This window comes from Ctenocephalides felis, unplaced genomic scaffold (genome assembly GCF_003426905.1).
Source record: "Ctenocephalides felis isolate EL2017-DRISC unplaced genomic scaffold, ASM342690v1 CF-g0.4_SCAFFOLD_01170, whole genome shotgun sequence".
In the NCBI taxonomy this organism is placed as follows: domain Eukaryota; kingdom Metazoa; phylum Arthropoda; class Insecta; order Siphonaptera; family Pulicidae; genus Ctenocephalides; species Ctenocephalides felis.
The window spans coordinates 4,081,735-4,099,323 of NW_020537324.1; the positions used below are offsets into that span (position 1 = coordinate 4,081,735).

General features: G+C 30.5%; 1 protein-coding gene across 1 annotated transcript in view; it reads right to left on the reverse strand.

Annotated features, from left to right (window-relative positions):
* Window positions 1-2,457: 2,457 nt before the first annotated feature.
* Window positions 2,458-17,589, reverse strand: part of LOC113368245 (LIX1-like protein) — a 36,626-nt gene continuing 21,494 nt past the window's right edge. The window contains exons 2-4 of the mRNA XM_026609808.1: window positions 3,617-3,780; window positions 2,950-3,169; window positions 2,458-2,876 (exon numbers count right to left, since the gene is read on the reverse strand). Of these exons, the coding sequence (XP_026465593.1) occupies window positions 2,542-2,876; window positions 2,950-3,169; window positions 3,617-3,780 (719 nt within the window). The 3' untranslated portion in view covers window positions 2,458-2,541. The remainder of the gene's footprint in view (window positions 2,877-2,949; window positions 3,170-3,616; window positions 3,781-17,589) is intronic.

A 17,589-nucleotide genomic window follows, 5' to 3' on the forward strand; every position in this document is an offset into this window, starting at 1 on the left:
ATATATATATATATATAACCATATATTGTTTTTTGAGAATTCAACATATCGCGGTTTATACGTTATGTTTTTCTTCATTTTTTTTTCTGCGGCGTTAACGAATCATAAGCACCGCGCGAACATTGCTGACCCCCCGAAGTTCATCAGTGATTCAACAGACGTCCGTCTTCGTGAAAATGCTATGTTTTCAAAGAATTTCGTTGAGATGCACTGCACTCGCAGTCATTTTGTATATGGCAGTGCAATTAGAAACATTATTCCTCGAAATACACAATATAATAAAGGACATTATACACGGAAAGCGTAATGGTCTGGAAACAACATTCAATTTGATACTGATTCATTACTATAGTATTATAATACTACTCAAAAACAGTTTTTAAGAGAAAAACGTGGAAGTAATTGAAATATAAAGAATGCCTCCTCGTACTTATTTTTAAACCAATTTTTCTAATTATATTTCGTAATGAGCACATAAAAGCATATTTTTATTTATTTCGATATGGGATGGGTCAGCGACCCGTGTGTGCGGTTCTCACCACCGAAAAAAATCAAATCAAGAAAAAAGACAAGTAAAGACCAAAAAGGAGAGCTCGCAGGAGAGATAGTCGTTCGATAAGTGCGCGAATGTTAAGCAAAGAGAGCGCTTAACTCTTAACGCCGAAAATGTCATCGGACCAAAAAATTAGGTGCATGTTGTCTTCGAATTCGATTTTCAATAATCATGTAGTTGATTATATTATTATTGTTAACAGCAATCTGATCTTACAACTCCTATAGGCTGGTTGTGATAACTTCCTAATAATATAGCTTTTTAGAAGGTAACACAACGGTGCGCTTTTATATTGTTGATGAATTTAATATTGCAATTTTTGTAATACTAATGATGATTTTATTGATGTCGCAGTAATGCCAGGGAAGAGCTTTTGTCATTTAGGAACAGTTTATTTCCTTATTTCCAAAAAAACCCTACTGCTTGGCATCACTTTTGTCTAAGGCAGGTATCGAATCTAATATTTGTGGTTGGAAGTCGCAGAAAAGCCCATGTTTTTGATAATGCAGAATTTCATATTAATTCAAATAATCTAAAATGTTAATATTTTTATTGGTGTTTTTTTCAAACCTCTTGGTTCATAACTTTTGACGTGACCTCATTTCAGTGTTGTTTTTTGTTTACAATTTTTGTTTCTTGTTTTGCTTATTTTGGATATATCTACTCAACTGTCGAAGTCTTCTACATTTATACTTAAAGTTCCATCAGTGTTATTTTATCTATTTATTAACTTTCCGAAGAAGAATTATTCCGATTTGCTAATTTTATTTCTTCTCTAAGTTTCAACACGTTCTGAACCGTTTAAGACCAAAATTGTAAAATGTATATGTGCCTAAAACTGTTTAATTTTTTTTTGTTGATAGTTTCTGAAAAACTTTACATTCGAAAAGCAGCAAATGAAAATTTTACCTAAATAGCCAAAATGTTTGTTCTTATTAAGTCGATTATTTCATATTAGTTTTATTGATGTTGTCGAATATGAATGAAGAGTCTAAGTTATAGTTAAAGCGTTTTATTTACAGATCTGTTACACATAAATATTTTAAACATATAAACTTTGCTTTCACATATAGAATAATTCTACATTACTACAATGTTGTACACACAATATATACTCGAAGGATCACATTATCTTATATCGCTTTAATATATAAATACTATCATTATTATCAGGAATCGGCATCGATGCTGTGGATTCTGATAATATAAAATATTATAGAATATAAATCTTTTTATAACGGGTAAAATACAGATATTTTGCGGTGAGAACGCAATACAATTCAATAATTCATACGTGGAAGTACACAATATCTTTAAACAACTGCCGCATCAAGCATACTAATAATAATTAAAACTTATTCATCTTTTCATTTAAACGAATTACAAATATTCTAGATTAAGTGTAATTATATAATCATATATTTTTTATGATTTGCTTTGAGATTAATAAAATTATAATTATAAATAATGCAAGATCAGTTTTATAGTTATCAGATTAGTTTTCAATATATTATTTCCATTTCAATAATAATAATTTGTTTTATATTTTAAAAGTAAAGTATTATTAAGTCATAAACATTCTTTTTAACATCACATAACATATGTAAAACTACAATACAAGCGCCACTCAAATATTATAACTTCTGTTAGTATCATAGCTGAATAATCATTTAGAAAATTAAATTGTTTATTCTGAGTGATGATCGAAATCAAATCGTGGATTTATAGAAGAAACTTTTATATCATTGCATGTAAGCGATATCTGAAATAATAATGTACTGAAATTGTGTAAACCAGACGTATTGTACAAAATTATATATTATTCAAAGGCACCATATATTATTCACTCTCAACACTTTGCACATCATGGACTACAACTGTAATAGTCTGTTCCTGTCCTGTAATCACAAACTCGATCAAAACTGTGTCTTTTACTCTTAAAATATCGACTTAGGTTTTGGCAAAATATCGAATTCACCACGATCAGCTCAACTGCCAGAGCCATTGAGTTGTGTATGGGCCAGCATGAGTATATCCTTTTTCTCCTTCGGGAAACGCAATTCCCTGCCGGCGAGTCGGGCAGTTTCCAGTTCCCTCTCGGCGACCGCAAGTTCCCGGCTTAGAGCGCCCGCGTTCTCGTGCTCTCGCGCAATCCAGTCCAGGGCCATCTGCGTCCTCATGTCGTCGTCCAGAGCCCGTTGCGAGTAATGGGCGACCACTTCTTGCCGGCTGCACTGTCGCTCTCTCATCGCTTTCAGGCTACCATTCCAATGTAGTAACTGAAACACAGTCATCAATTCCTGGAACTCTAGCATCGTACGACCTGGGAAAGGAAAATAAAAATCAAATAATAATCTTTACTAGGTCGAAAAACATATCGTATTTTTTATCCTTACCTTTATTTGCTTCGAGCATAAATCGAAAAGCTCCGATTCCCGTCCCAGGACTGTCATCAGATCCTGAATTATTTGCTCCTTTGAAACTGGCTCTGGCTTCCATCACAGCTTTTTCGATAACATCGTCGCTGATTCTCCTACTCGGATGCTCATTAAATACTGAATTCATTAGGGCGATTTTTGCTGAACTTCTACGCGCTTCTGCCTTTGTCGGACAATTCTAGAAAGAAGATAGATAAATTAATAACTTAAATAGGCTTGGAAAGGAAACTTGTTGCCCGTTAAAAACGTTTGAATAAAATGTTTGAATAAAATAATATAATAATAAAGTATATGAATTAATTGGTATGATCTTATTTATTTATGTGATACTTGTTTTCATTTTATTGAGCCATTTAAAATGAGAATACGTCATATATTTTTATAAAATACGATTAAATTGGGTACAATATATTATGGAATAACACTGTAAATTTATTTGCAGTCAATTTCTTATTTTTATATCATCATACCCAGACGTTCAATTACTGGACAAGCATTCGATTTAAACGTTTGAGTACTACCAAATACTTGCCAAAATAACTAATATATTTTCTTTATGTCCAATAGACGCGATGAAAATTATAATTTGTTCCATTATCAATTATTTGGATAAATTTTTCCTTACCTGAAAACTACCAAAACAGGAACCTCCAGGTAGCGTTACGTAGCACACGTAGGGTTGACTTGTTGAAGGTACGGATTCGTAGATGACAAGGGCTCCGTTTCGCAAATCTGCACCACGGGCTAATTTCATTTGCCAAAATTCTTGTAGAGCTTCTACGACATTAACTGTAATAAAAGAAAAATATAATTATATCTTATTTTTAAAGGATACACACATGTGCAATTTCTTACTACAATGCTATATTAATAGCGAATCCTTGGAATTCATTAAACGTTCTAGATGTGGTTCAATAATAGTAATGACTATAATTTATTATGAATATTAGTATTGATTCAGTTATTATAATAATGAAATTTATCTCGGGAATAACGCCCGAGCTAATGATCTCGATGCGCGAACGAAATCGTAACAAGGAAATAAATTCGGCGCTCTACTGTCCCCGGGGCTGTTGAGGGGCAATAATGTATGCCAATGTCGAAAAAAGAATAAGTTGGCCGATTATTGGTAACATAAACAAAGCACTCGCTCGCACATAAGAACATTAATCAATGTGCCTATATCGATACCTTAGGGGACAAGGAATGAATACAATGATATGTCCTTAATAACGACCCGCTCTTCTGATTACCATGGCCCGATCGACTTTAATTACCGATCGATTATGTAGAGCACGGCGCAATAACTCTTACTTCTCAGATCGGCCCTGTAGCGGACAGGGGAGGAAAACCTAAACGATAGAAGATTTTTTACCAAACGCTATTACCACAATATCAAATACCAAGTGATAATCGACATATTTAGAAAATGTATCTAGTTCCATAACAACTGATTTTCAGTGACATAAGATACTAAGTAATTATAAACATTAAATTAAATATAATACACAGGGCACATAACTGAAGATTCCATAACTGTTACCACGAATTCGCGCAAAAGCCCCAAACCTAATCAAAATCTTCAAAGTTGATCTTTTCCCATAGGATTCATATAATTTAATCCACATAATTTATTACCATTACCAGACTTGCAATTACAAAACAAATCGACCAAACTAACCTATATCAATAACTTAACTATTGTACAATAGCCATTCCGTAATATTGATATTGATATTGATAATCATCAATGGTGAAAGCAAATTCGTTCGAATGATTCACAATCAAATCTGTCCGGTGTTATGATTGATTGTTCAGCTTAATAAAGAACTATACAACCTTGACAGACTGACATTCTCAATGGAATTATTGACTTCTGTAACCACTAGGTAATACCACTTGCATATTGTAATAAAATTCATTAGGCATTTGACACTAATAATTATTAGATTATTGATAAAACTGAAGGATATTAACGACTGCAATAAGTCTCTTGACTTGTTCAATTAAGATTATAGATACTTTTTTGTTCTTATGATGAGCACGACAACATTATTACTCTTATATTAATATAGTATTATTAAACATATACGTATGTGTAATAATAATGTAGGTTGAATAAAAATATGAGTAATGTGAATAATTTGAGTGATGTTTAAACAAAGGGAAAATTGGCATTTGGAAATCAAGCCCTGGTAAAGTTTCGACTTGTACTTCGATAATATTTCATTTTAGTAAACAACGGTTTGTGTACTATAAATAACAATGATTGACAGCGTAAAGTTGTCAAATCCACAATTATTATTATTATTAGATTTGTTCTTCGACATTACTGTTATTTGTGCAGATATGTCCATTAACCTTGTCACTATTTTACCGCCGTGTTGATAGACGAATGTAGATTTATAATCGGGAAAACGTTGATTTCTAGTGTGAGAGCAGCTTTATCACAAATTCCTTTTATGAATGAATTGTAGAGATGCAACAGGTGCTATTTCTATAAATAATGCGAACGAAAGAATTTTAGTAAAACGAGAGCTTGGGGAAAAGGGAAATATTTAATAATTTTTTGTAGAAACCTAATGAGCAATGGAATATTATTATATGATTTTAAGATTTCATTCTGCTTCTATGGGTTCATTCTCAATAATTTCAGAAAAGACTGCTTCAAACTGTTGATGCCTTGGACAAAGTTTCTTGAAATGACCCATAGAAGCAGAATTATAAAGAAATACATATTATATTATATATATTACTTGTTGTTCCAACATTTTAAGAATAAAATTTTCTATTTTTTCAGGAGACGGTATGGTGTTTTTAAAATGTGTAAAGTGTGTTAAAATGTGTATATGATAAGGAGTTTTCACCTGAGCAACAGGAAAGGGTAAGTGATAGTCATATAAGCAAAATTCGTTTATTCACATTTATGTTCAGTTTTTTTTATTTACGTAAAATCTATTTTTTAATACATATGTTTGAATTTCTAATTTTTTTGAATAAATGTCTGACTTTATAACAATTTTACAGATACTTGTTATCTTTGCTGTCTAAATTTTCTTGTAAGTCTGTGATAAATTATAATTCTTTGAAGAAATTGTTTTAAAATATTTTGTACTGAAAGAATGGATTTTACAGTCATGATAATACGTGTTATTTTTTGTTACTTGATTTTTGCGATCATAACTAGATTTTTGTGAAAAGTCATTTTCAAAAACATTAGAATAATCTGATGCACGTTTAGAAAATCTTACTGCTTTATCTATTTACGTAAATTTTTCTTGATATCAAATCGTCAGAATGTAATTTCAGTATTTTTTTGTTTCTTAGCTTACAAACGGTTTGATACATTTTTTTTAATGTTATGGGCCGAGAATGGGCTTACTTCTGTTTTTCATACCTTAAGTGGTAAGGGTTATCTACCCCTAATATTGCTCTTCGTTCGGTTCTTTTTTTATAATACCTAATTTGTATTATATACAACCCTATATTTTCATCTTTCTACTATAAATCACATTGTTTAGTAAAAATAATTTTTAGCCGATCTTTGAAATTATCTTTTAAAAAAACTTGCTGATTTATACATAGAAGTAAAGATTTATTTAAATTACTTCTTAATCATACAATTTCATATTTTTATCATATAATAAATTTAAAAAAGTGAAATATGCCGATCTGCTCTCTTATTATTGTAGAATATAAAGCATTGACAACTAAACTGTGGGAACACACATACATTTTTCTATTATATATATATTATAAAAAGTAAACAGCCTTATTCTATAATAATAACGTGCATCAACCTTGAAATATACAATGAAAGTATAATGATTTATTTCCAACGGGTTAATATTTCCAGAGTGGTATTTGATATTTGTAAACTGTCTTAGAAATAACAGTAAATTTAGTGACTTAGTGATTTTTGGTAATATTTTTCTGGCTTTTGATACATACGTGTATGAAGTTATTCTCTCATTTGATTTTTAGCAACTCGATACAATAAAAATCGAATAAATAGACTAATTATATTAATGAACCGTCTCAGGAGTATCAGTTAAATTAGTGATTTTTGGTTCCATCTTTCTTCTGGTTTTGAAATTTATCCCATCGTAGCTTATTTTTAACAACTTCATTACTTCGTGCACGAGGATCATTTTTTGTGTGCTGTCATGTGTGCGCTTTGCAAATAATCTGAATTGATATTATTTCGAGATTTCGAAACTGGCCCGTACGATATCTGAAGATCAGAAATTGAAAACTGGTTTGCAATCATTTCCTTCTCATGATCCCGATGTGGTCATATCGATCGCATCCGTTTTTTAAGTGCACCAGTTTTGTGCATATTATATTTTGGTAATAATAATCATACAATATAATATTTATTATATTTCTAGACGATCTACTTACAAATTTATTTTATTTTTTTGCACAATTCAATAGCACTTAACTATTACCAAACGTTATCTGATACCTTACAGTGCATATTACCAGAATGATTAGATCCACATAACATTTCCCAAGAATTCCCATAACCGTAATATAAATTATAGATGTTTTTATATTACAAGTATGTCGTTGTAGTTTTTTCCATCTTATTTTGCTTACATGTACTTATACTTAGTCGTGTTGAACCTACAAGTTTCAATGTCTCTAATCCAGCAGGACTTGAATATATTACCTAGGTGCATTTATTAATACGAAGCACCTGACATAAGATGATCGCTTAGAATTATATTAGGATTTACATATTAATACGTCTTCAGAATGTCGATTTATATAAGTGCTGGATTTGTTTTTAACTTTTGTTTTAATGCCGGCAGGAGGAATAGGCAGTCTTATTTATTTGTGTTGGCTATTTGTCTATTTATGGTTTACTTGTTGATTAAAGCAGTAAATTAGATTTGTAATGTAATGGATATTAAAAGTACGCATAATATATAGATATATATATATATATATATATATATATACTAGCAAACCCGACGAACTCCGTTTCGCCATCAGATGGTTTCGTGAAAAAGATGAAGAAATTTTTTGTTTGTTTTATATTTGAAAAGGAAAAATTTGATTTTATTGCACAACAGTAATAAATTTATTTCGATTACATAAATGAAGTGTTTTTTAGTTGAACTTCTCTAAGTAAATAAAAGTGAATCCGCAAATTATCCGTTTCATTGAAGTGCTCTTTGGTAAACCACATTTTTGTTTTTTGGTCTGACGTTAACACAAACAAAGCGGATGGTTTTCCAACTCGTGAACAGGCAACGTATAACTGCCCATGTGAAAAACAATGAGTTTCTAAATAATCTATTTGAAATTTATCTCGCAAACACTAAGCGATTGGCCTTGCGACTTGTTAATTGTCATTGCGAACGCAAGGCGAACTGGAAATAGCAATCGTTTAAAGTCGAACGGAAGACCGGAATCATTGGTATGTCACCAAATCGCCAGCAATTTTTGATTGAATGGTGAAATTCAGTGCGGGTACATCATTATTTTTTGCGGCAAGAATTGCTCGTTGACAGCATAATTCTGATAATTCTCACTAATGTCATTACTCGAATTTTTAATTACGGTGCATGAAGTTCCAGCAATTTGCATCAGGGCATGATGCCATGCACCACTAATTTTCTTAGCTATAAACCTTGTGTAGCCCGAGACCTTTCCAACGAATGCAAAATTGTCGAAATCGGTTTGTGCGTTCTGAAGTTATTTTGTCAGGAAGGAAAACCCGACTTATTTTTATATATATAAAAGAAGAAGATAATCTATTTGAAATTATTTAAAACAGTTATTGATTATTTTTATTACTCGAATTTTTAATTACGGTGCGTGAAGTTCCAGCAGCTTGCATTGAGGCACGATGCCATGCACAACTAATTTTCTTAGCTATAAACCTTGCGGAGCCCGAGACCTTTCCAACGAATGCACAATTGTCGAAATCGGTTCGTGCGTTCTGGAGTTATTTTGTCAGGAAGGAAAACCCGACTTATTTTTATATATATAGAAGATATATACATATGGTCAAATGAACGTTGATCTAAGATAAGCAGGATTATTTCAAAAAATAATTACACTCCTAACTTTTGTCCTAAATATTTAGTTCACTGAAACGCTGAAAAGATTATAAATAAATTAAAGCAAATTATGGTTTTCCCAAAAATTAATAAATGACTAAATTCTTTATATTTTAAAATGTGTATGAATGGTGAATGAATATGTGTGTTTCTATGTAATTATATGAATGAACATATGTTTGTTCCAAAACGTCTATTTGAATAAATATGTATTACTACTGGAATGTAAAGAAAGATGTGTTTTAGTATACCAATGTATGAATGAAAGTGCATTTGTGTATTTGATTTTATATAAATACCAATACTAACACGTGTGTATATGAGAATATGTATTACATATGAAGAATTTGTACATTCTGAAGAATTTTACTCACCTTTATAACTATTGTCACACAATGCTGTTAGAAAATCAATGGCAATTTCTTCGGGATAAACCATTATAGAAAATTTTTAATCGATTCTTGTTTAAATTTAATTAAATAAACAAATATTCACAGCACTTTCTTAAATTTTTGCAACAACCATCCCAACAATTTTTAATTAAATAAACCAATAATCACTTGATTTTCTGGAACAAACCATCTTAGCAAATGAGCAACATACATTAATACATTTTTACTATTGCACTATTAATGCATTTCATACATGCTTTAGTACGTTTTTTTGAATTAGTGAATACTTGGTTCATTTTTATTTACTACATAACAACGTCCACAATGTTAATTGAGAATAGAGACATTCTCTATTCATTTTCACTATTATTTGTATTTCAATATTTAATCACTTGATTAATTTCAACAAATTAATTGTAAAAAAAATCTAACTTAAAAATAGTTTTGATGCTTAATAATAAATACTAGTTGCGTGGTTTAGTAAAATTTACAGAACAAGTATTCATGGGTGCTATTATTTCAAATTTCTACACCAAGAGTACAATCTCTATGTAAATATACTATTTTTGCTTTACATCATGGCCAATCCTAACATTTTCCATCATCTCACACAAAAATCTATTACCTTACCTAATAGACCTGTAAGTTGTAGTGAATAATGTTGGATTAATTCGCATTTGGAATGACATCGCCAGTACGGGAACGTATAACGACTCTATAATAACATAGACACGGCATTAGTTTCGCTGTTACACGCACTGGCAGGATGTTGCATCGGCCTGATGCAGGTTATTACGGAACCATTACAGGGATGTAATGAGGGATAACGGATTAAAGCTAACTATACAAATTGGTTTGGAATTAGAAGGTGATCTAGTTCAGGGCTTGGCGGAAGAGAAGATTCAGAATTAGAAACAACAACTGAAGCCTTTATACAGAAACAGAAGGGAGACTTCTAAATAAATCAATTGACTTTAAATATAGGATACTGTAAAAATCTATAACGGCAGGAATATCTAAAGGCATAAATATTTAAATAAAGGATCCTTTTAAGACTAAAACTCCTGAGACCAGGAATCTTTGAAGTATGCAACTCAGAAATATCCAACAACAGAATTATGTAACAAGAAAACCATCTAAAAATATGAATATTTCCTGATAGATTTATCTACACACGAGGTCTCAAACGTCAGAAGTATAAAAAACCTAAACTGTGATTAGTAGATAAAATTGACAATTCTGTGATCCATATGACATGAGATGAGTCAATTATCACTTCAGCCAAAATGAATTGCTGAAAGAAATCATCTTAATGTTCACCAGGTGGTTGCATAACAGACTAACAATGCACAATTACCGGCATTAATAAAGGCACGATTTCCAAGGTCTTGAGGTCACGCGAGATCCTCTGTCGGCTGCTGAAACCGAGTCCAGGAAGAACCTCCTTCTTCGGTTGCACTTTTACCTTTGCTACTTGCACGATGGAACAGGAGATAGAGAAATCTTGGGAAAGGATATTTCGATAAGAGATTATTAATAATATAACCTGTCTTTACAAAAAATAATATTCAGTAATTTTGAAGATAAATGAAAAGTTCTAAATGAAGGATGTTCATCTAGAAGTGAACATCCAGTAATGGGTTGACCTAGTGAACTTTTTCGATTTTGGTAAATTAATCTAAATTATAAAAAGTAGCCGCGAGTTACTAATATTTTCAAAATATTGCAAAAGTTATGTAGTAATTATTTTTAACTTATCTTATCTACTTATCATTCAATTATGTGGTTCGAGTATCTTACATCTGCGCTATCTTTGAAGTTGTACTAACTTATTACTTCTTATACAATCTCATTTACCAATAGGTTAACTATTTATTCTTAGTATGTAGAAGAACTACCTTAACTCAACAATTAATTACCTACATGAAGTAAAATTAATTATTAACGTTGAAATAAAATTAGTAGAGTTTGATTTATGAAATGTGAAGAGAACACTCATCTTATGGATCGATGATTTGATTATTATATATTGAATTGCATAAGTTCAATTTTAAACAATATTATTAGCTAACGCAGAGTATTAAAGTTTTTTATATCTGTTTCTATAAGGTTTTTGCATAAATAAGACAAGTATGTGAGAAATCATAAGCTTGGCTGGTTATTTATATTTATTGATGCTTTATGATATAAATAAAGGTTGAGTCTTTAGAACTTATTTTACGTCATATAATAATTGCGTCAGGTTCGTCGTATTTTACTATCTGGTTGCAAGATATTTTTTCTATTATTTTCGTATTTTTATGGTTTTATCTATGAATCATGTTTCAAAGTTTTTTTCTACGTTTCATATTTTGTCAGATCGAGATTATGCATAGTCTGTTTATTTTTCGTAAGAATTCTAAAAATGTAATTTTTTCTGTATTATTATGTTGAATATATATAACACAGTTTAAGAATAGATACAAGTTTCATATTTTTCAAACCTATTAAAAGAAATATATTTCAATAATATTAACTTATTAATTATTATAATTCATTGCATAACATTAATTATTTTTTAATGTGTCAAAGCATTTTTTTATCGATAGCGAATTGAAAGTGCAAAAATCTTGTGTAATACAAGTAGTTAGAGAGAAAGCAATATTAATAGCCAGCTACAAATAAAACATAAAATTATATCAAGCTCTAAAAATAGTTATTTAGATTTATTGCGTTAAGATAAATGAGCCTAATCGATTTGTAGTCAATAAACTTGCACAACTATACACGAATAAAATTTAAATTAAAACTACCTGTTTACAAACTGAAACATAGAAAAAATGACAAAATGAAAAGTAACAAAAGGGAAAAATTGTAAACACGAAAATTTATGACTTAGAATTTTAGTTCTATTCAATATAAAAAGAAAACCATTCATAAATTTATACAAAGATGACCAATACAATTTGATTGAATTACTAAAGAACAATAGTTAATGTGAATATCTACATGAAATCTTGATAAATAGAAAATGGAATGGAAAAATCATTTGGTACATAATGAATAAAAAATTTGTAGAATCGTCGTAAAATGAAAACTTAGTCGGTATCAATTGGTTACTCTTTAAATCAACAATGGTGCTAAAATTAGAGAAAACATCAACTCGGCATGAAAACTAAATAAATTATGAAGTAATTGTCTGATGAGTTTGCTATTTACGATTAAAATTGTTTCTGCATTGAGTGTGTTAGATTTACAATTTGTTTAATAAGAAAATCTTATACAAATTTCTTTCATAGTTTGCAAATGTTTATATGAGAAAGTACAAGGTTCTGTTGTTGCTTATGATTTTGATGAAAGTGAATTAGACGAGATATTATTTACCACTTTCTAAACATCGCGAATAATGCAATGAAGATTATCACGCTTTGCTGTTAATCTATATTACTAGGAAGTTCAATGTTTATTTCTTATATTCAATTACAATTGATTTTTTCCAAAAGGTTCGAGAACCCTCTCGGAACCAGGTTGCCGCTAACTCGCTAATGTATTCGCGCACGTTACAGCCAAGACCGGTTGAGCTAATTCATGTGGGATCGAGAGCCATGGGACATTTTGCATTGTTTGCATGCGACATGTTTTTAACGTGGTCGCAATTAAACATCCTTAAAATATAATACAACCGGTAATTAAAATATCAATTCGGAGCAGTTTTTTTTATAAATAATGCGGTTGGAAAAACACAAATGATGGTAATATCTAGAAGGGTAATTAAATGATAACTATAACTGGATCTATGGAGGGTTTAAATTGTACTTAAATATTTTTAATAAAATTTTGCCTGTTAATTCTTCTGCAACAGCTATGAAATTTAATTATATTTTTTTAATCCAAGTATTAATTTTTGGTAATAAATTTTTTTCTTAAGTTGAATCATTGAATTATCCATCTTCTGACAACGACTATTTTCCATCTACTATATTTTCTTCCCAAGTATCATTTTTGGTAATAAAGTTTCGACTGTCGTCCCGAACAGTATGGCACAGGCAAATGAATCCCGAATGGTCTGCGAGAAAATGCCTCTGAGCCAAACGAGCGTGCCAATGCACCAGCACCAGCGAGACGGATGCTCGGGGCCTGGCCGATCGATCGATCGTTTTTTCCGCATCACTTTATTTGTTTTCATTTTTTATTTCTTGTTTCGTAAACGCATTTGCCTTCTAATTTTCATTTTTGGCAGCACGCAATAAAAACCATTATCAATAATATATTGAACCCATTTTAGAAATATCTCATCTTAATAGATGAGATGATCTTAGAAATATCTCTCTCTCAATAAGAAAAGAGCAATTTGTCTAGGTAAACCGTACCATATTGTGATTACTAGTATTAATGCGCAAAAAATGAGCTCCGACTATACAATAATGTTTTTGGCTGAATTAATAATGATTCATATGATTGCAAAACCATTATAATCAACTCATCGCAAGATTTACTTCTTGCCATTAACTATAAATCATGCAATAGACCAGGGATGAATTTCACTTGTAATAAATTAGAGGAGGATACAGTTTTCACGACAATTTGAAAATAGCCATTGGAGATATTGCTTTTAGTCAATAAGTTTGTAGTTTCTATATGTGAAATCCTATAAATAAATAGTCAAATGAGTTAGACAATAATTTGAGCCATATTTATGGCAATAAATTTAATTAATACTGACATACTTAAACTACAGATTTACAATGTCAATCAATCTATATATTGTTGAAATAAAATTACAGTTCTCCTGAAAAAAGTAGATTTTAAACTTCGCGCCTAATCAGTTTTAAACAATATAATGAGAAATTTCGAATTATAAAATCTATAAAAAATATTAGTAAAATAAATATAATAATCGCAGCGATCTAAATTTTATGAAATTTTTGGACTACACCTTTAAACATGATATAAAGTTATTAAACAAGTTTTCTGGAATTTTAATTGATTAAATTTTAAAATTTGTACATGTATAATATTTTAGAGCAAATTTTAGAAAACTTAACTATTTTTAGCATTGTTTGGAAAATTGTTATTGCAGATTTGACAAACTTAGTTAACTCATATAAATTGAAATCATTAAAGAACTACTTCTAGAACACTTCTAAGTTTTCTGATGTCAATGATTTAAGTTATATAATACAATTGGTTTGACAAATTTAGTATTTATTCTTCATGGTTTATTAAAAATTCATGTATTGAAGACATACATTCTATTAAACGCATAACGCTGGGACTACATTTTATGTACAAAAATTTTAGAGTAAATGAAGTTACTTTAGGGCTTTAATTGCTACCAGATGTTTAATAATTTATAGGCAAATTAAAAAAACTATTATAAATATTTTTTGGATTAGATTTTTTAGATTTCGATTTCACATATGTTGTGTTTTTGATATTCATGTACATTTGCCTGCTCATAATTTTCATATTTTTATCATTTTCATATAAATCTACAACATTCGTTTCCTATTCTTATTCTACGTACATCAGTGCTGTAAAAAATCTTTTCAAGCGCTAATAAAAGACTTTTTATTATATCATAACAATATTATAAACTATCTCCATTACGATCGTCCTGTAATAGGTAGCACAACAAAGCGATAATAGAATAATAGTATGTAGTAGGTAGTAGGTATACCTTTACCTATATGTATCTAATACCGTGGATCTAATGAATTCCGAAGTGCGGTAGGTTTATCGTGTGTCCTAATGGTGGTTTTCGTTAAGATCGGAGCGTGGGAACACGGTTCGGGCTGCCGGTCGACCGAGAGAGGACCGAGGGAAGACCAGGAGAGTACCAGGAGAGGATCAGGAGAAGACCGAGCACTGCACGCCCACTGGCGACCAATAAATGTTACACTTTTTTCGATATTACCGAGCCGATGCGAAGGTCAACGTATACCGTAAAACACAGCATGTCAAGGCGATGGACCCAACAAACGATCAGAAACACATACGGGAGTCGGATTTGGACTCGTATTTACTTTTTAATTCTTAGATTATTGCAGGAGGTGCATATAAATATACGTTACGTTTCATTATTGTATAGGAACCTTATTAATTATAATCTTTCCAAAAGTTTCAGTATTTTACACAAATCGGACTGGCATATGTTAGTTGTTCTGGCCAAATTTTTTTAAAAACTGATCAATTTTGAAGAAATCTTAAGTTGATGGTTGCGAATGAATGATATTATCAACTAGTGGTGCTTAGCATCATTTCTGATAAAAAAATCTTTAAAATCTATATACATTATCGGATAATTTGATATCGATCTGCTTTTCCAAAAATTTAATCAATTCTACATTTCGTCAATATAAGTGAAATGTTTTTAGAATCGTCGAAATCGGATGCTACGTTCTCTCAAAAACTGAACTGCTATTTTTGCACTTTTCCCTTCGTATTTTCGAAATAGCTGGACTTGTCTTTGTCAAAAATCAGCACGTCTATCTATCAATAGGTATCGAATCTTTTTTGAATCATTCGAATCGGTTGCTCTGATTCTCTCGAAATCGTGGACAAAAATTTGTATACATACACACATACATACAACCATTATTTTGCTAAAGTACCCAAATGATATAAGAGATCAGTATCTATATAGTACATTTCCAACGATGTTTTCTATTACAAATATATTTTGCAAAAATAAAATGATCTGCATAGCCCTCTTTTATAGCCTTAATAGTTTTCCGTAATTAATCACAAAGATCAAATATTTGACGAAGGTCGATAACCTGTCATATATTTAAAGATGATCAGATTAAGATGTTGTGCGTGGTAGATCTTTGATTAAATATGCAAAAATATTCTCGTTCGTTGACGCCGAAACAACTCTCTATATTAGTTAAACTGTTCCGGAATATGTCACGGTCAAATAAATTACTAATAAATATTACCGACACGTTTATCATATTAACCCCCGAGAACCTACCATCGATCATTCTGGACAGGGATAGTAAACGAATAATAGTGACACAAAACTTGGATTTTAGAAATTCAAGTAATTGATATGATCCAATTTTTAAAAACATTCTAGGGAATAAATTAAATTTTCTGTTGACACTCATTATGAGTGGAAGTAAATTGTTGAAATTTTTAAATTCTGCACGATTCTGCCAAGTATGGTATTTATTCTCTCTTAAAATCATGTACTCTAGCAAAGTATTATATATGTTTTTATTTTATAATCAATATCAAATATAAGCTGCTAGAGGACGGGCGTTTTCAAGGGATTTCTTGAAGCTTTCAAAGTTTCAATATGTCACAAGGAAAAGTAATATTTTTCTTTATCTAATGGCATAAAATCCATATTTATAATCATATTGATAATAAATAACATAATTATAATAATATATATCAACGGCACAAAAAACAATATTTTTTTTTGTCGTTTCACTTATCTTTTATTTTAATTTAGAGCAGGATCAGGTTGCGCTTTCCTGATTTCTACCTGTTCGCATTCGTTTAGAAATCTACACAAAGGAACCACAAAAAGTTATGAAATTCTCATGTATTTGTCATGCCTGTATTCGGAACTTGATGTATGTATATTTAAAAAGTTACTACATAAATAAAATTTGAATGCGTTACCTAATTTTATGAGGCCACAACTTTGAATCGTAAAAGGCATAAAAAACAATGATTTCTCTTCCTTGATTTAAAGAAAAAGAACTTAATGCCTCGCTTTTAAATAACTATTTACAACTATTGCACTAAATAAATAGTTTTCGAGTTTTCAGTCAGAAACAACTGTGACAGTAAGCTTTCTCAAACTATTTATTTCTTCCAACAATTTTTCTCATATAGCTCCTATAAAAATAAATGTTGTCCATTTATCAATGTCGTTTATGGTGGTACATCTTTATTCAATTTAATAGACATGTCACATTTAATACGCATTTTGTGAAATCGCATAAAATTAAAATACATTAACATTAATCTTGGCGTTTATGGCGCGGCCAAAACCTGCTGCTCGCGCATTAATAAATAAAAATAACTTGGAGATTAATACACTAATTTATTATGAAGGTATGTTGAGGGTCTTTATGTTAAATAGCTTTATGTGCTTTCACTTTTTATATTAATGCATGAATGGGAGGTTTGGTATT